General features: G+C 44.3%; 1 protein-coding gene across 5 annotated transcripts in view; it reads left to right on the top strand.

The window, feature by feature from the left end:
* The first annotated feature begins 22 nt into the window (after positions 1-22).
* The window catches only part of SLC12A8 (solute carrier family 12 member 8), a 69,088-nt gene continuing 49,913 nt past the window's right edge, over positions 23-19,197 (top strand). The window contains exons 1-4 of one of the 5 annotated variants that reach the window (XR_014006500.1): positions 23-3,120; positions 8,921-9,154; positions 10,733-10,879; positions 16,389-16,580. Coding sequence is in view for 4 of the 5 variants with exons in the window: in XM_081188572.1 (XP_081044698.1) it covers positions 9,035-9,154; positions 10,733-10,879; positions 16,389-16,580 (459 nt within the window). In the remaining variant the exon portion in view is untranslated. Of the gene's footprint in view, positions 3,583-3,612; positions 3,693-3,842; positions 3,911-8,920; positions 9,155-10,732; positions 10,880-16,388; positions 16,581-19,197 lie in introns of those variants that run through there. The other 4 variants (XM_081188572.1, XM_081188573.1, XM_081188575.1 and 1 more) reach the window with 4 other exon arrangements.

The raw sequence follows: 19,197 nt of genomic DNA, 5'->3' as shown, positions 1-19,197 counted from the left end.
AGGTGCAAGTAGATAAATAGGTACCGCTCCGGCGGGAAGGTAAACGGCATTTCCGTGAGCTGCTCTGGTTTGCCAGAAGCGGCTTAGTCATGCTGGCCACATGACCCGGAAGCTGTACGCAGGCTCCCTCGGCCAATAAAGCGAGATGAGCGCCGCAACCCCAGAGTCGTCCGTGACTGGACCTAACAGTCAGGGGTCCCTTTACCTTTACATTAGTTCCTAGCCCACTCTGACATGGCCCTTGGCCTACTCTGCTGATTTAAGGGCCATGATAAAAGTCTTCATCAAAGGGTACATTCTGCTCAACCAGCTGGGCTGATCCACACTGGCTGCAGGCTGGCAGTAAGTCATCCTCTCCATCGCACCCATTGCATATAGTGGACATAAAGTCAGTCTGAACCAGATAAATTCCCCTCTGACTTGCCTCCATAAATCACAGGCTTCTGGATTGCTCCCACTGGAAGGGTTTGCCTCCAGGGTGCATCAGGTGCAGGGCCTTCACGATGTGCACAGGAGCTACCTGCTTTTTGTCCAGGTTGCTAGGCTGTGTTCCTTCAAGCTTTTAGTGCAGGCTGTACTTTCTCATGCTTGGCTTGGCTTCCTGCTGTTTCCTGCTCCTTTTTCCTTGCTGTCACTGCCTGTTCATCTGCCCTCTCAAAGCGTGTGACCAGTGACAAGAGCAAAGAAAAGGCCCAGCAGCCTTTACCCAGTGGTGGGAATTTGGCTAAGAGGGAGGGGGCTAGCAAATGAGCAGTAGTGACAGAGGCAATATTCTACATCTGACACACATCAGATTCATATAAATGTGTGTTATTAAAGGTTAATCAGAAACATGGAAGTTTTCATAGAATAATAAAAAATAATTCAATTAAGAATAACTACTCATGAGGCATCCCAAAGTGGTAGAAACATACATAAAACTAAAAACAGCTAAAACATCTGCATATATAAATACAATTAAAAACCAATACACACATACACAACTTAAACCCTCCAACATACATAAAACCAATTCAAATCCATTACAGATACCACTAGGATTAAAGTCCGCTTTGAAGGCTCCTTGAAAAAAGCCTTAAAGCAGGATTCCTCAAACTTGGCCCTCCAGATGTTTTGAGACTACAGTTCCCATCATGCCTGACCACTGGTCCTGCTAGCTAGGGATCATGGGAGTTTTAGGTCATAATATCTGGAGAGCCTTTGAGGAAGCCTGCCTTAAAGGAACATTTAAGTGTCTGAGTGGGCTACATTTTCACTTTGAACTATAGCTCTTCTTTTAATGACACACTAAAATTGTTCTTTCCCTGCTGAAGATCATAGTTCAGATTTTTCCCTCCATTTTGAAAATTTATGTTGAATTTTGATGTTTTTTACAGCACAGGAATAAAATGGACGGTCTTTGCATGCCTTACATTTTCACCAGCCAAAGACTACGATCCTGTGGAACAGTTACCTTATTGTGAAAGTTCCCACTGATTTGGCAAGTCCGCTTGGCTGTTGCTGTGGCAACTTGAGGCCTAAAAATATTGCATGTTGTTATATAGTTCAGCTGCGGCATTTCCTAGCCACAAATTATTATTCAGTGAAGTGCTGGTTTTCAGAATGATGGTAACCCATTAGTAAACCACCACACATCCAAGCTACACTGCCCAAATTGGGTTTTACAACCCAGACTCATGAATGTTTCTAGAAAGAAAAAATGAACAAATGTAAATGTAAAAATACTTTTTATATACAGTCAAAGCACTTCATGTGCATTATGAGTAAAAAGCACTGTCTATGGCGAAACTTCACTTGGAGACCTCCTGCAACTTGGGTCTCTTTGGCTCCAAGCATTGCATGAACTCAATGGGACTTCAGATGTATAGAGCTCAGGAAGTTACCAGATGAGAATGCACCATAGAATGACCTATAAAATGTTCTCTCTTCCACGACTCCTTGCACTATAATATGGAAAATGCTCTCCTGATTCCACCATCAGCAATACAAAATATTTGTTAGACCTTGGACAAAAATATGGTTCTGTTAGGAAGCAGCTAACCCTATTGGGAGGCATTCATCTCATTTTTCTGGTATTTGTGCACCAAAAGACATGCAATGTATTATGAAAGGAAGCACTTTTTTAAATAGCTGCTTGCCAGAATCCTGTTGATTTTGTGTATTTTCTTTGGTTTAGCCTTGATAAACCAGTTCATCTGGCTCTGTTGTCATGCACTCTTGCTCATTCAACATATGACACTTGCGTTGCTTGATTTCCCTTCCTACTTAAAAAAAAATTAAGCTATGCTAAGACAGGAGAAGAAAACTACTAAATATAAACGACTGTGACAGGCCTCTTATGAAGAGGAAGCTTCAGGGTTCAGAGCTAATTTTAGTAGTTTTTCCTCTCTTTTCCACAGAAGAATTGTAAATGCTAAGAGGATGTATGTGGTTTAAAAACCAGCTGGGTAATTAATTGTGCTCCAATATTATTTTTCTATAAATGGGGGAAAAAACATAGGAACACAAAGTGCAGTATTATATTTGTGTGTGTGTGTGATTTGAGAGCTCCAAAAATCCCACCGAAAGCCTGTTTCTGGAGTAAGGTTTTTTGTCCCCTTTTAAAAGTAGTACTGTAGTAGAATTGGTAACAACAACAATTATTTATACCACACACCCCTGGCTGGGTTGCTCTCTGTCCTCACGGACCTATATATAAAGGATTATCGAAATATCTAAAACCTCATTCCAAAGTTAGAGGGCAGCCTTTTCACCCACAAATAAAACTGATGCAACCAGCAAGATGTGCACACATCTAGGCGCACCAGAAATCCTGATCTATAATGTCACCGGTGAGAGGGTGTGCTATCGCCCTCGTATTCTCAAGAACAAACGACTCAGTTAAAACCCTTTTTGTAAAGCCCGAAAGGTAGGAGGGCCGAAAGAAAAGCAAACATCCTGACGTGGGAATATCCCTTCCTGTCCTGCACCCAGCCACCCCCAGTCCGGCCCACGTGGCACCTGGGTGGCTGTCCGTCCCAGCTGTCCAGCAAGACTTGATCGCAAAGGGTCTGACTAGAAGGCGGCGGGGGCGGAGATGGGAGCTGCATCCTTCGCTCTTGGAGGCCGAGAAGAAACAAGGTAGGTATCCAGCGGATCCCCCAGGCTGGATGAATTCAAGCAACGCTGTGCTGCAAGGTGTCTGTGTGTGAGAGAGCGCGCGCGCGCGCAAGAGCGCACCCTCAGGAGGCAGTGGGGAGATCCTCAGGGAGCTCGCTAATGTCTACACTGACTGGCAGCTGCTCTCCCGGGTTTCTGACAGGGGACATTCTTAGAGATGCCTGGGACTTTGTGCTCTCGCAGCTGCGCGAATTCAGGCTGAATTCCAGCAGTCCAAAGGATCCGGGGCTCCTAGGAGGCTAGTCAGGAGTCGCCCTGAAAGAGCCCGGCAGCCGCTATAATACTGTTTTTCAACGACGGCGGGGCGGCGCTCGCAAGGGGCACGAAGCAGCAGGTTTTCTCCAGTTCACGAGCAGGCTGCAAGTGGCCCCGCCCGGATGCCGTGAGAAACCAAGCAGGCAGCTGAGGCGGCGGTCGCAACAGGTGCCTCCCGGATCCGGGAAACTCCTACGGCGGGGCGCCGTGAACGTGGAAGTGTGGGCAGGCCCGGGCGCGAGGCAGGCCTCGTCAGCTTGGGAGGGAAACCCGCCCAAGTGAGCCCCGCCCGCACGCGCCCCAAGGGCTGCTCTCGGGAGTCAAAAGGCGCGTGGAAGAGACCCCAGCGTTTCCCGCCTTTCCCCATCGCGGCGCCTGTCGCGCTCAAACACCCGCAGCAGTTAGGGGAGCCTTCTTCCGAGCTCAAAACAAAAGTCTCGTTATGCCCTTTCCTATTTTGGAATTATATATTTATTGGCATAATGCTATGTTTAAAGTATGTATTTAAAAGTTGTATTGGAAAAAGAGGATTTCATTAATTGGGGGGGGCGTTATAAGAAAATATCACACGCGTCAAGGTGATGGCATGTTAAACGAGGTGCGGCTGGCGCCCCTCACCTCTTAGGCAGGGCTCCAGAGCTTTGGAACGTTACCAGATCAGGACACCATTTCAACGTGCAGCGCTTTGCTTAGCATAAAGATTCAGGAATATTTTTTTCGGGTGGGGGGTGTGGATACTGGATTTCGGCCATTACTGACGCAGGAGCCCCGCGGGAAAAGCGGGGAAATGAAAAATTTGAGTGAAAAATGCGTGGAACAAGGCAGCAAAGGCAGAGGCCGTGTGCGCTTTACCCTTTAGTCCAGCTCCAATGTGTTCCCACTGCTGGTGTGCTCATGAGGTTGGTCCTAGTCCATAGGTATCCTGTAGAAATGCTGCTCTTTGATGCACTTTCCCTCAGACAAGCTCCCTTCCTTTTTTTTTTAAACGTAGGCCAAGTTCGCATAGTAGTTGAGATGAGGTGCTCACATTTGGGACAGACCTTGCACATGCGCAGATGACAGCTTTATGGGATAGGAGTTCGCGGTTGAGGTTGCCAGGTTGCACCAGGAAACCAAACAAGTACAGTGTTACCTCGGGTTAAGAACTTAATTCGTTCTGGAGGTCTGTTAACCTGAAGCACCACTTTAGCTAATGGGGCTTCCTGCTGCTGCCGCTGTGCCGCTGCTGCACGATTTCTGTTCTCATCCTGAAGCAAAGTTCTTAACCTGAGGTAATATTTCTGAGTTAGCAGAGTCTGTAACCTGAAGCGTCTGTAACCAGAAGCGTATGTAACCCGAGGTACCACTGTACTGTAATCTGCATTGGGTGAAGACACATCCCTGTCCCCTTTCTGGTGTGAACAGCCAGAGTTACAGGGGACTAGCCAGGTTTTTTGCTCTGGGTGAAGCCCCCAGATTAGCACCATTGAGGCTCCCAGCCTGTGTGCAAATGTGCATAGAGGGGTGCCAAACTGGGTCTTTGACCCGGATGAAATAAAGCCTGGTTTCGCCGCCCCTGTGTACAGCAACATACAAATACAGTTCTTTGTAACCCTCTGCTTTCCCCACCCCAAAAATAAAGCCAGTTCCGAAGGTTTGGAGAACTTTAGAGATGATGTGGGATGTGGTTCAAAGGGCTACAGATGGAGATGATGAGAGACTCACTGGAGATCGTGGACTTTTCCTTTGTGTGAGCAGGTGCTCTGGATCAATGGATCAAGTCCTATTCATTGATTGGTGATATTATTCAAGAGAGATACCCAGACTTTATTTATAAAATATTCAAGACTTACAATGCAGCAGCTCAGTTTACAACATTCTCTTGTAGTGCTTAGTATTAATGAAAAGCCACTATAAGATAATACTACAGGAGACTTTCCTTAATGGTGTAATCTCTACTCCTATTACCCTGGCTTTACTTGAAAATGGAGGCTGCCTGGGAAGTTATGGTACAGTACCTCAGTAAAACAAATGTTTGTGTACTTACAGGTTCTGCATTAGGTTTTATTTGCTGTAATGCATTTTCACTTTTTAAAAAATTATTTCCCCCTTGAGTACTAAAAATAAGATGTTTTAAAGATATGAGGTGAGATGTTGGTTAAGGCTTTTATTTAAATGAAGTTATGTGAGATCTTGGATCACTTTACATAGCACAGCCAATAGGAACCTCTCTAATAGGAAAGGGAGCCCCATCGGAAGTCAGTGAGACCACATGTACATACGGCGAGAAATATATTAACCTTTTTGTTTTTATAAACCAGCCATCTGTTGAAAGCAGTGATTTCAGCTTAGAGAGCTTCCTTAGTTTTGTGTTTATTGACAAAATATCCTAAGGTGCAAAAGCAGAAATTTTGGTGTTGCTAAATGAACAGAAAAGGCTCAACTAGTCTTGGAGAGATGTGATTTAGACTCAGTCTATATTTGCATGCTAAAAGCCACAGAATCTGCTATGGATATAATTTGGGCACAATCATTTTAGCTGTATGGAATTAACAGCTCAACTGTTATACATGTATACTATACATGTATACTCAGAAATACGGTAAGTCCCATTGAGTTCAGTTATGCTCTGGTTAGTGGATGCTCTGGTTAGTGGTAGAAGAGAAGAATGAGTTAGTGCAGCATTTTGAAACAACAATCCATGTTTTAGGACAGGGGTCAGCAAAGGTTTTCAGCAGGGGGCCAGTCCACTGTCTCTCAGACCTTGTGGAGGGCCGGACTATATTTTGGAAGAAAGAAAGAAAAAGAACAAATTCCTTTCCCCCACAAATAACCCAGAGATGCATTTTAAATAAAAGCACACATTCTACTCATGTAAAAACACCAGGCAGGCCCCACAAATAACACAGACATGCATTTTAAATAAAACACGTAAAAACATGCTGATTCCCAGAAGGAGCTGGGACGGAGCAACGGGAGCTCACCCTGTCGCGGGGATTCGAACTGCTGACCTTCTGACTGGCAAGCCCAAGAGGCTCAGTGGTTTAGACTACAGCACCACCCACGTCCCTAGAGCCTTTGGAAACCTGGGTTCAATTCCACAGTCAGCCATGAAGCAAACTAAGTGACTTTGCTTGGGCAAGTCACAGTCTGTCAGCCTAACCTATCTGACAGGCAAGGATAAAATGGGGAGGGGGAGAGCCGTGTATTCAACCTTGAGCTTCGTGGAGGAGAAGGTGGGCTATAAATATGACAACAATGATAACAGCTGAACTGTAGTTTAATGTGACATCCAAATGCTACACCTTACTGTTTGGTTAAATCTAGTTGAATATGGAAAATGGGTTTTTGATCTCTTCATTAAGGGGTCTTATGGTTTGTCTGGTGTCATTTTTCACATTCTTCAGGGAGATACAGTCTTTGGTGTCTTTTAACGTTTAACCTGCCCCTCAAACTAAATGTTTTTGTCTTTTCTTTACCATGTTGATACCCTCTTCTTTAACACCAACTGGTTCCTTATAAACCACATTTTTAATCATTTTTTATAAAGGTAAAGGTAAAGGGACCCCTGACCATTAGGTCCAGTCGTGACCGACTCTGGGGTTGCGACGCTCATCTTGCTTTATTGGCCGAGGGAGCCGGCGTACAGCTTCCGGGTCATGTGGCCAGCATGACTAAGCCGCTTCTGGTGAACCAGAGCAGTGCACGGGAACGCCGTTTACCTTCCCGACGGAGTGGTACCTATTTATCTACTGGCACTTTGATGTGCTTTTGAACTGCTAGATTGGCAGGAGCAGGGACCGAGCAATGGGAGCTCACCCCATCGCGGGGATTCAAACCACCAACCTTCTGATTGGCAAGCCCTAGGCTCTGTGGTTTAACCCATGACGCCACCCGTGTCCCTTTTTTATACTTAGGCACTAAAACTAGCATGAGCAGCAATACAGGTTTTCTTTTCGTTTTACTTCCTTTAAGCACTGGGTGCTGAACGAAATGTGGACATAATGCCAAAGCTCTCACAAAATAAAATTTCTGTTTCAAATCTTCTTGAAATTGTTGGGGGCGGGCAGGAATAGCTTATTAAGAAACCATTTTTTACTTGCCTGCCATGTTAATGTTCTTTGCTGGCTTTTATGACAAAGACTATTTGCATAAAAGCTCTATCTTTGTTGCTGAAAGTTCATTCCCCCTGCTGCTTTTTCCGCTGCATGAAGCCTCAATTGCACTGAAAAACAGCAACCAGTGGTAGAGCTGGCAAGGATTCCTTCCTTCCACTGGAGGGGAATGAACATCAGGGAATCAGTGAACCTTAACTGCTTCATTGCCTGCTTAACTGGCGATTTGCATAGGGTAAAGGAAGTTAGTGGTAGTGTAAGGATTTGCCTGTGCTTTACCATCACAGGTGCCTGGGAAGGTAAAGCAAAGAAGGGTTGGGCTTGTTTCACAATAGTCTACCAGGAGAGCAAGGATGAGGAAGGCAGCTGGAAAGCAGGATAGGGGAGGGGTGGCTTCTTACTGAGCTTGGACAGTGGTGGCAGCTAGATTCTGAACATCAAGGTGCAGATGAATTGGGAGTCTGTAGTGGGAAGGTCAGGAAGATAATCCTGCTTTTGTATACCACAATGTGGGTTCTCGAAGACCCATCTTGCCTCTACATCCTCTCATAGACATTGTGAGCACTATATTTCTCCCCTTTCTCCCGCCAACCAGCATGGGGAGGGATGAGACAAGAGTTGCCTGCCCAGCAAACCTTTCCTTTTCAGTTCTAAGTGCTTCTGATGTCAAAGTGCTGGCATTGTAAGGAGTTAGGGAAATCAAACAGCACACCTGGGAAAAGCAAAACCAGGTTTAGCATTTGCCTTGTCATCCTTGCTATGATACGCATGTTTTTGCTACAGTCTGATGTTATTATTCCAGTCTCTGGCCCCCACCTACCCTGTGTATTCTGCCTTGGTCAGACCCCACCTAGAGTTCTCTGTCCAGTTCTAGGCACCACAGTTTAAGAAGGATGTTGACAAGCTTGGAATGTGTGCAGAGGTAGGAGACCAAGACGATCAAGGGTCTGGAAACCAAGCCTTAAGAGGAACCGTTGAGGGAGTTGCATATGTTTAGCCTGGATAAGAGGAGACTGAGATAGCCACCTTCAAATATCTAAATGGATGTCACACAGAAGATGGAGGAAGCTTGTTTTCTCCTGCTCTGGAGGGTAGGAACCAAACCAATGGATTCAAGTTACAAGAAAGGAGATTGCAACTAAGCATCAGGAAGAACTTTCTGACAGTAAGAGCTGTTTGACAGTGAATCAGACTCCCGCGAGAGGTGGTGGGCTGTCCTTCCTTGGAGACTTTTAAGCAGAGGTAGGATGGCCACCTGCCATGCATGATGTAGTTGAGATTCCTGCATTGCAGGGGTTTGGACTAGAAGACCCTTGGGATCCCTTCCAACTCTTCTGTTCTATGAATCTGTGATAAAACTCTTGTGCCTGCATCTGAAGGTGATGGTAAGTTCTGTCTTTTCTCTGAACTAGGTGAAGTACAGCAATGAAGCCTCTGCTGTGCATGCCTCATCTGTGCAGGAACTCACTTGAGCATAATAGCTGACACTGAGCTCTGTTCCCTGCCCTGTGGCTTCCATTATCATTATGGCATCACCCTACAGCTACAGCTTTAATGTGAATGGCAGACTGTTTTTGCCCAGGGGCAACACCAGCATGAGGAATGATGGACATGTGCAAGAGCTTTTTCACGAAGAAGCACAACAGGTATGTTGCAAAAGCCCTGGTTCCCTACAGCTGAGTTCTGAATTCTGAAACATTGCAAGGTGGTGGGAGTAATGCTCTGAGAAGAGTCCAGATTTGTGTTCAGTTTACAGTGTGTATATAAATTGTGATTTATTTGTTTGAAAGTCTCCGTGGATCATTGATAATTAATCACTTTGTAGCATGAGCCACAATTGCTACAAAGCATTGGAATAGTCTCCAAATTAACGACCTTGAATATTGGTATCAAAAGCTGTGGCACATTGCCTCATTAGAGAAACTCGCATAAAAAGTGAGAATTGTCAGGGGACGAAGTACGCAGGAGAAGTTTGTGGTCCTTTGGCATGGCTTTATTGAGTATACAGGAGCTAGTTTACAGGATTATCTCCCACCTGCTGCATATTCTTGTTTGTCCTTACAGTAATAACTTTTGGTTTGGGTGGGAGTCAAGGGTAATGTGGAACCTGCAAGGAAGATGCTTGTTACCGTATTTTTCGCTCCATAAGGCGCACCTGACCATAAGGCGCACCTACTTTTTTTGGGGGGGGGAGAATTCCAACCCCCCCCCCAATACCTGTTTTTGGGGCTGGGGGTGAGGGATGCTCGGGCTTCCCACCGCCCCCAGCCCCAAAAACAGGTCGGGTCCTGGAGCTTGGGGGAGGGGGGAGCCCGAGCTTCCCCCGACCCCAGCCCCCAAAACAGGTCGGGGGGAAGCGGTGTTGCTGCGCGCAGCTTTGCCGCTTCTCCCGGGGCTGGCGGGGGAAGCCCGGGTTCCCCCCCGACCAACCCCGGGGACCACACATTCGCTTCATAAGATGCACAGACATTTCCCCTTAGATTTTAAGGGGGGGAAGTGTGTCTTAAGGAGCGAAAAATACGGTAATTAGAAAATGTCAATTTATTTGATCAATTCTTCCAGTTGTTTCTGTAGATTATTTATTTATAACAATCCTTAACCCTGTTTCATGTTTTGCAATTTGTTTTGCATAAATTGAAATAGTTTCAGAAAATAAACCAACAAAAATTATTATTTAAAAAGGTTACTACTGAGGCAAAAAGAGAGAGGTATTTGTGAAAACAGGACTTGCTGGCAAGCAGTTTTTTTGTTTTTGATTTCCTTTTTGATGGCAGGGGCGGGGGATAAGTGTCAGAACCTTTTGCCCTTACCTACTGGTTCCATTCTTAAACATTGGCACTGAATCTAGTTGCTGATAAGTAGGTCTTTGTAGGCTATAATCAACAGGGGATCTGGGTTTTGTTTGTAGTAGGGTGGGATTCAGGCAACATGATTACCCTTCATAAGATGAAGAGCTCTTCTGAATCAAACCAAAAGCCCATCTCTTCTAGATACCCGTTGTCACAGTGGCCAAGCAGATGCCACAGTAGTGTGACTTATTTAGGACACACTTATATAGGACTTATTTCCGTACAATTAACTGCCCTGGGGGCAAGAACGGGGCAAGTTCTGTCATCCTTAAAGCATGCATTTTGCAGGCATTATAGTACTGACCCTTCGTGCCTCTGCTGGTGCCCAGCAAGATGAAAAAGCAAACGTAACCTTTAAATCCTATTTTCATTCAGAGTTCTCCGACACACAACAGACCTTGGTGGAAGATACATCTTTTTGTTTGGGAACCAGTGCTCTTTGGCACTTGGGACGGAGTCTTTACCTCTTGTATGATCAATATCTTTGGAGTAGTTCTCTTTCTGAGGACAGGGTGGCTGGTGGTAAGTATGGGGAACTAAATGACAAGCCATACAGCTGTTGATTTGTCTTGGAATTGGTTTTGACGTCCTTAAGGTATTGCATTTAAATTAGTACTGAAAGCCTGTGTGCTGGTGACCATTCTTTTGCCTTATCATCTTTAGGTCTTTCCACCATTTCTTCTGTAATAGCTGCTGAATGCATATTCATTTGGATAGTCTTCATCACATATTCAACCTCCAGCTATGGTGTGTCTGTTTTTTAAGCAGCTTGCTGACACACAAAACACACACATGCAAGCAAGTGGGAGATATAACTGGAGCACTGGCAAACAGCCCAATCCAGCCCAGTTAAGACTGTAATGAGAGCAAATAATTTTAAACCAGTGTGCTTTGGTGTCAAGTCAACATTTTGCCCTGCAGGCCAACCTGATTACATTCTCTGATCATGTGGAGAAATTTGCATAGTATTTGGTGCTCTCGGCCTCTGTTTGGACCACACTGTTGTAGGGATTGATCCTTTTTAGTCACAAGTGGTAACAAGATGATTTGGCTAGATGACCTTTTGATCCTTCCACCTCCTGATGAAATGTGGGAAGCTGTGATGGTGCAGAAAGTGGCTTATACTGACTGCAGCAGCAGCAGCATACCATGCCATCCACATGGCACAAAAGCTATTCTGCTAGGTTGACAATCCTGTTATTATTACCAAATATTTAGCATGCGGTTCTACCTTGGCACAGCTGAGTGCTTAGGTGGCCAAAATGTATTTAGGTTGGCACATCCCCAACCACTTTGCCCTGTGCTGTATTATGGTAGAAACAGGCACTGCTTGTGCAACATCCTGGTTTGATTTGAGGTATCCCCTCCATACCACTGGGTCTGGCTTTTTGCTGGTGCAGCAGTCATTCTGGTCCTCTTACAGCCTTCTCCAGATTGTTGGTTACTTCGAAGTAAGTTCTGCTGAAATCACTTGGAACTCATCTGAGTTCAACTGATGGCAGTAGGACTTGGTTCCAAGTAAGCTCCTTAGGACTACAGCTTGCAATCCCTATTGGCGTAGACCAGATTTAAATTTTATTTTATAAGCTCTTTAAAGCCCACAAAATTACTTGCTTAAAATATACTTGGGTTCCTATGGCTTTGTTAATTTCTCTCCCTTTATGTCAAAATAAAATAAAATAGTAGCTTGGGCTATTTACAGGGAAGCTGATCAAATATAAATGTTCAGGTAACACATGTTGCCATAGTTACACGTCCTCCCTCATGTTCCTCCAAGCTCTACTGAAAGAACATAGTGTAGTTTGAAGTGATGGTTGTAAGCAGCACTCCTTCTGCCCAGCTGGAACAAACACCCTCTTTCATTGTCCTTATACCAAATTTGTTGAGTTTTTAAAATATGTTGATAACAGTTATACAGTTGTAGCTCAGCTCCCGAACGCCTTGGGAGTCGAACATTTCGGCTCCTGAACGATTGAAAACTGGAAGTGAGTGTTCAGGTTTTCAAACGTTCTTTTGGAAGCTGAACGTCCGAAGGGGCTTCCGCGGCTTCTGATTGGCTGCAGGAGCTTCCTGCAGCCAATCAGAAGCCTCGCTTTGGTTTCCAAATGTTTCGGAAGTCGAACGGACTTCCAGAACGGATTCCCTTCAACTTCCAAGGTACGACTGTATTATGAACAGTTATGCATGAACTGAACTTTAAACTTAGAAGAGTGGAACTGCTTAAAATTATTATTTAACTGCTTAAAATCTTTCTCCTTTGCTAAAGCTCCTCGGTGGTGTAAAATTTCTACTGAGTGTGAATGTCTGTACACATTGTGAAGATTGGATTTGGAAAGTGGATTGGATTAGAATTCAAAATTAAATTGTTAAAATGGATAATTGTGGTTTTTTAAAAAAGAGACAGAGAGTTTAAACAAATATTTACAAATTGCACAGCAAGAGGACCTTGAATGCATATTGTAACCCACCCTGGGACCTGCTGGTGTGAAGGGCAGGTAATAAATCAAATAATAATTAAATAATAAAAGCCTACAGGCAACAAATGGCTAGGTGGTCCTTGAGCTGTTGATGGGGAACAAACTGGTTACAGTGGGTTTCATTGGCATCTGCCTATTGGCTGGAGGAGACAGAATATAATCACTGAGTGATATTATTAAACAGGTACCAGGGCAGCAGTAAAAAAAAAAGATTTATTTTCATGCTGGCCACATGACCCGGAAAAACTGTCTGCGGACAAACGCCAGCTCCCTCAGCCTGTAAAGCGAGATGAGCGCCGCAACCCCAGAGTTGTCTGCGACTAGACTTAACTGTCATGGGTACTTTACTTTTACCTTTATCCTCCAATTGGAACACTCACAGGCCAGTGTTTCCCAGTTGTCGGTGTTTATACCACTTTTTTTAGATTTGCCTTGAGGGAGTCTTTTGTTTGTCCACCGGCATTACCCATGGACCTGTAGAAGCCTCCTGCAACCTTTTGCACCTTCTGTTCTCCTTGCACTATCACAAACTTACTAGTAGTGATTATCTGATCTGAGGGCCCATTCATTCATTTCTCATCAAAACTAGAAATTGGATGCTGCTGTTTCCTCAGAATCTCATTTCCTATCTCTCCTCGCCTGCTCCTCTAACTAGCTTGATATGTATCCAGAATGCTGTAGCCTTCAGGAAGTGCAGTTTCAGTTTGGAATCCTGCTGGTTTTCATGGCAGTTGCATCAGACCAAGGGGAACTGGAGCCAGGACTCAGCATGCAGACATCTGCTAGCATACAAGCCTCCCTACACAGCTATATTTTTTCTAAAAGGAAAGCATTGTTCTAGCTTTGCATCAATTGTTAAGCAAAATAAACAAAACAAAAGCACTATCAGTTTTGTGTATACTAAATATCTTCGAACTAGCCAGGACAGTGGGTGCTATTTGGAAACGCAGATGGCACAAGCATAACCTAACATGTTCTGCACAAAGCAATAATTAGTAAGCAAGAGAACCTAAAAGCCACTGCCCTTCCTTGAGAAGTCATAGCAGGAAGGAACACAATGCCTGTGGGATAAGAGCAGCACACAGAGTGCTTTGAAGATGGCACGAAGGAAGCAAAATGCTAGAGTTTGTTCACAATGGGGATCTCTAAAGCTCAGAAGAAAGGCTTAAGAGGTCACTTTTTTATTTAGCATCTGCATGCAGATAATATTTGAAGGCCTTCTGACTGGGTTCATATGCTAAAAGCTGTGAAAACAGAAGAATAAGGCCTGGCTTCTGCTTTCTGTAAAGAGATGCATTAGAAATCCCCTTAATGTAGTAGTCCTGTCAGTTGTTATTTTATATATTTTTTTTTAATAGAAATTTTTATTGGTTTTTCACCTTTTATAGAAACAAATACACACACACACACAAAAAAAGACAAAAGACAAAAACATGTATAATTTCAGAAAATCCTACTTTCCTAACCTTATTCCCTGACTTCCCCCCACCCCCCTTCATGCATCCCCATTCCCAAAATTGTGTCAGCAAATTGGTATTTCTCTTCTTAATCATCTTAAAATTACCTCTTTTATAAAGAAAAGTAAATTTTTTCTAAGTTGGACTCAAGTTCTCTTCCATTGATTTCCCAATTTGTCTTAAATAAAAGTCATATTAACTAAACCCAAAGGTCTTGAGTGTTTTTACAATTCTATTCTTCCCTCCCTCCCATCCCTGGTTTTCGTCCCTTCCCAATACATATCCAAAATATCAGTTCTTAGCCTGGGTTCCTCACGTCCGAGGCTTTCAAGTCTCTTTCAGTCCCTCTCCGCCGGTCTTGTTGGTAATCCTTTATGTCGGTCGTCGAATCTCGAAAAAGTTCTGTCACCATCCAACCATATTCTCTTCCCACAAGAACATTTGGAAACAGCTGCTGGAAAATTTCCACAAAGTCTGCATCTTCAAAATCAAAGTCAAAGTGGAGGCCCCCATCATATTTCTTTATTTTAAATTCCTGTGTTGCATAAACTCCCGGGGCCTCCTCCTTCATCTTTTGCATCTTTCGCAGATTTGTGTTAGATGTAATCCAAAAGTCTCCTTGTTTATATTCCACAGATGTCAGCTCCTGGTTGCTGCTTTCCAACTTTACTTTCTCTTTTTCTTGTTTAGTCTCTTCCACTTCTTTAGATATCATTTCCAATTCAGCTGTGGAATCTTTCTCATCCTGGTCCTCAATACATTCAGCAGAGCTGCTTGTTCCAGAAGTCAAGGTCATAAGTTGTTTATTCATAGCCAGACTCTGCTCTTGTAAGACTCCCACCAGATGAAACATTCTTTCGATTTCCACTAGTAACTTTCCGTCCACAGCCATTGTAATTTCACAGAATTCCCCCTAGAGGGAATCTGGTTACTTGGTAATCTTTCTCCAACAATCCTCCAACTTATTGTTGTTACTTTGTTTCCAACAATTTTAACTCAATTGCAACTCATTTTAATCCAGAGGGAACTTAAGTAGCAATTTTTCCACTTAAACTGTCCGTTTGACAGCTTTGACAGCTGTCAAACTCCGCACCTCTTCCACAAGCTCCAAAGCAGGACGCTCCCGGGCCCGGGAGGGGGGGGTTGTTTACAACTAAAAGAAAACTTCCAACACTCCACTCTCCAGCTCAAAATTTCTTTTTGCCAAATCTTGGAAGTTAATGTCTTTTACTCACCCCACAAAGGGTAGGCACTCCAGCTTAGTTCTTATATCGTTGCTTTAGATCGTCTGCAAGAAGGGGGGGTGCGGACTTCCTTTTAGCACACCCCCCGGTCGTCTCAAATTCACGGGATAATATTCATAAAGTCCAATTCCGTTTTACTCACGGGTTATTCTTTTCAGTCCGAATTTCAAGGAAGGGAATCAGCGCTCTCCAGTCATGGCTCGCGGCTTCGCTCAACCGAGGTAGCGATCGACTCTCAGCACCACGCCACCCTCCGTATCCTCTCCGCAGCCTTTAAAAAGGCTCTTCGTGGATCGGGGGGGCGCTTAAGGTGCCCACCGAGTCTTCAGTCCGCAGGCTTCAGCGCCTGCGGTTTTTGAGGGTCCCCGCGTCGCCGGCGCGGCAAGACCCGTCCTCAGTTGAGCCGATTCCCTCCGCAGCTCGGAGGGAATCCGCCATTTCCAGATCGCGCCAACCCGGAAGTCCCTCGTCAGTTGTTATTTTATACGCATGTTTTTGTGAAAGATATGAGCACTGTTAGCCCATCTCAGAGCCTTGTGGTACCTTGTATTTCTTAGAAAATCATGTACAGCATACCAGTCCTCCTACGTTGCTTTTTTTAGACATTGGAGTGATTTGCAGTAGAGTTGAGTTCAAGTGTTAAGTTTTAAGAAACCACATACCTTCTTCCTACTGCTTTCATGTAAACTTCCTAACGTTTTGACAGTGGTAAGCAAGACACTTTGGCTTAGATGAAGTACAAATGCATTGCATTCTTTTGTAGCAAGCAAAACAAAGGTAAGTGTGTGCCTTGAAATCTATGCATCTCTTTCTTCTTTTAAGTTTCAACCTTTTCTTTTTCCTCCCATTTCAGGGAAACACCGGTATTTTAATGGGCATGTTTTTGGTGTCCATTGTCATCCTGGTGGCCTTAGTAACGGTCTTGTCTGGCATTGGGGTTTGTGAACGCTGCAGCATTGGAAGTGGAGGAGTCTACTCAATGATTTCTACTGTCCTTGGAGGTCAAGTTGGGGGGACCATTGGCCTCCTCTATATTTTTGGTCAGGTAGGAATGCAACTTCTTTTTAAATAAATTAGTGTGTGTGTGTGTGTGTGTGTGTGTGTGTGTGTGTATCTGTATCTCCAGTCACCTTTCCTTTTCTTTGCTTGAGGCAATGATATACAAACCCCATAGTTTATATTATGCTACTGAAGAAGATTTTTTAAATATTCAGTAGAAATTGTGCAGTTGCAAAAAATTATGAAAACTCTGTTGTGTATCTGTTATGTTATGGATAGATTTATAATTGCCTGTATTGGAACAGAAACGTGGCTAATGCTAGATCAAAGTTCTGCACCGGGAATGCTTTTTAACATAAGTCCAAGTCCTGGATGCCATTTGCTGTGCTGGAGAGCTAAACAAACACCTCAAAGGAAAATGTGGCTCTCAAGATTTGGGGGCTGCTGGGGAGGAATTTAGGTGGCTTAACATTTATTTCTTATTACTGCCGCACAGCGGATGAGTGTGCCACATTTGTTACTTGCTTGTGAGGTATTTTAAGAGCTTAGAACCAAATTTAGGCCAGGAGCGCTTTGGAATTACCCAAGTATGACATTGATACCCAAGACAGCTGAAAATCAGTATAAAATAAATAAATCAAAACCACTTTGTGACTCCAATCAAACTGCCTTGAGCAGCTATATAAAGAAATGATTTTGTGTCATGATTATATGATTATAAAAATCATTCTTATTTTAATTCTTTAGTGAGGCCTCCACAATAATGTTTAATAATTACATACGCTGTGGGTTAAACCACAGAGCATAGGATTTGCTGATCAGAAGGTCGCCGGTTCGAATCCCCGCGACGGGGTGAGCTCCCGTTGCTTGCTCCCAGTTCCTGCCAACCTAGCAGTTCGAAAGTATGTCAGAGTGCAAGTAGATAAATAGGTACCGCTCTGGCGGGAAGGTAAACGGCGTTTCCGTGCGCTGCTCTGGTTCGCCAGAAGCAGCTTAGTCATGCTGGCCACGTGACCCGGAAGCTGTCTGCGGACAAACGCCGGCTCTCTCGGCCCATAGAGGGAGATGAGCACCGCAACCCCAGAGTCGGTCATGACTGGACCTAATGGTCAGGGGTACCTTTACCTTTTACCTATTACAGTGGTGCCCTGCAAGACGAATGCCTCGTAAGACAGAAAACCCGCTAGACGAAAGGGTTTTCCGTTTTGGAAGTGCTTCGCAAAACGAATTTCCTATGGGCTTGCTTCGCAAGACGAAAATGTCTTGCGAGTTCCTGCGGGGTTTTTTCCCTCCCCCCCTTTCCCCCAAGCCGCTAAGCCACTTATCAGCTGATCCGCTAAGCCGCTTAACAGCTGATCCGCTAAGCCGCTTAACAGCTGATCCGCTAAGCCGCTTAACAGCTGATCCGCTAAGCCGCTTATCAGCTGATCCTCCAAGCCTGCTAAGCCGCTAATAGCGCTAAACCGCTAAGCCGCTAATGGGCTTGCTTCGCAAGACGAAAAAACCGCAAGACGAAGAGACTCGCGGAACGGATTCTTTTCGTCTTGCGAGGCACCACTGTATATCATTCCTTCATTTATACTCGTGATTGTGTTTTAGGTTGCCTTTCCCACTTATTCACACTCTTACAGTTTCTGTTTAAGAAGTACTTGACCAGCTTGCTACAAGCTTTTAAGATCTTTGGAATTATCCAGTTTGGCACTTGTGATTTGTTAATTTTAGTTCAGCAAAAGCCTCTGGGCAAGGAACCAGCTCGAGGAACATAGTGCCTATGAACTATATTCCATCAATGTAGACATCATTTTGAAGTAGAGATTCCTAAGGTGATGGCAATTTGTCTGTAGCTTGAGTCTTTTGACAGAAAAGTTCCATCCTGGCCTCATTCACTGAACTCATTCACTACATGACAGCAGTTATTATTTCTAGCTTTTAGAAGGTCCAAGTATAGCTATTCAAATTGGATGACAGGTCAAACAAGCCATAGATAACTTTAACCATACTTTGTTGTTATGGGTGATGGTGGTTAAGGAAAAACCAAACTCTTCCCTGTAGCTGTACCAGAAGAGGAGAGAGATTAGGGAGCGGAGGAGGAGGCAAGCTTAGTGCTCACTGTGACTTGTTCTGACTCATTCATATTATGCAATCTTTAGTTTAGGGCAACCTCCCCCATCTTGGTGCCCTCTAGATTGTTTTGGACTACGTCTCCCATCATTCCCAGCCAGCAGAGCCCAATGATCAGGGATGATGAGAGCTGTAGTCCAAAACATCTGAAGGGGGCATGTTGGGAGAAGGCTGGCCTAGGGTGATATTTGAACGAGGTCACTGAGTGATAACTATAAAAAATGAGCCAATGTAATAAATAGGTACTTATCATGGTTGGTATACAGCAGGCATAGGCAAACTTGGCGTTCCAAGATGTTTTGGGACTACAACTCCCACAACCCCTAGCTAACAGAACCAGTGGTCAGGGATGATGGGAGTTGTAGTCCCAAAAACATCTGGAGCGCCGAGTTTGCCAATAATAATAATAATTTATTATTTATAGCCCGCACACCTGTCTGGGCGGCTTCCAACAGAATATTAAAGTACAATAGTCTGTCAAACATTAAAAGCTTCCCTAAACAGGGCTGCCTTCAGATGTCTTCTAAAAGTCTGGTAGTATG

This window comes from Podarcis bocagei (assembly GCF_964188305.1).
Source record: "Podarcis bocagei genome assembly, chromosome: 1".
In the NCBI taxonomy this organism is placed as follows: Eukaryota; Metazoa; Chordata; class Lepidosauria; order Squamata; family Lacertidae; genus Podarcis; species Podarcis bocagei.
The sequence above is the reverse complement of the archived record's forward strand: the minus strand, read 5'-3'. Positions and strand labels throughout refer to the sequence as shown.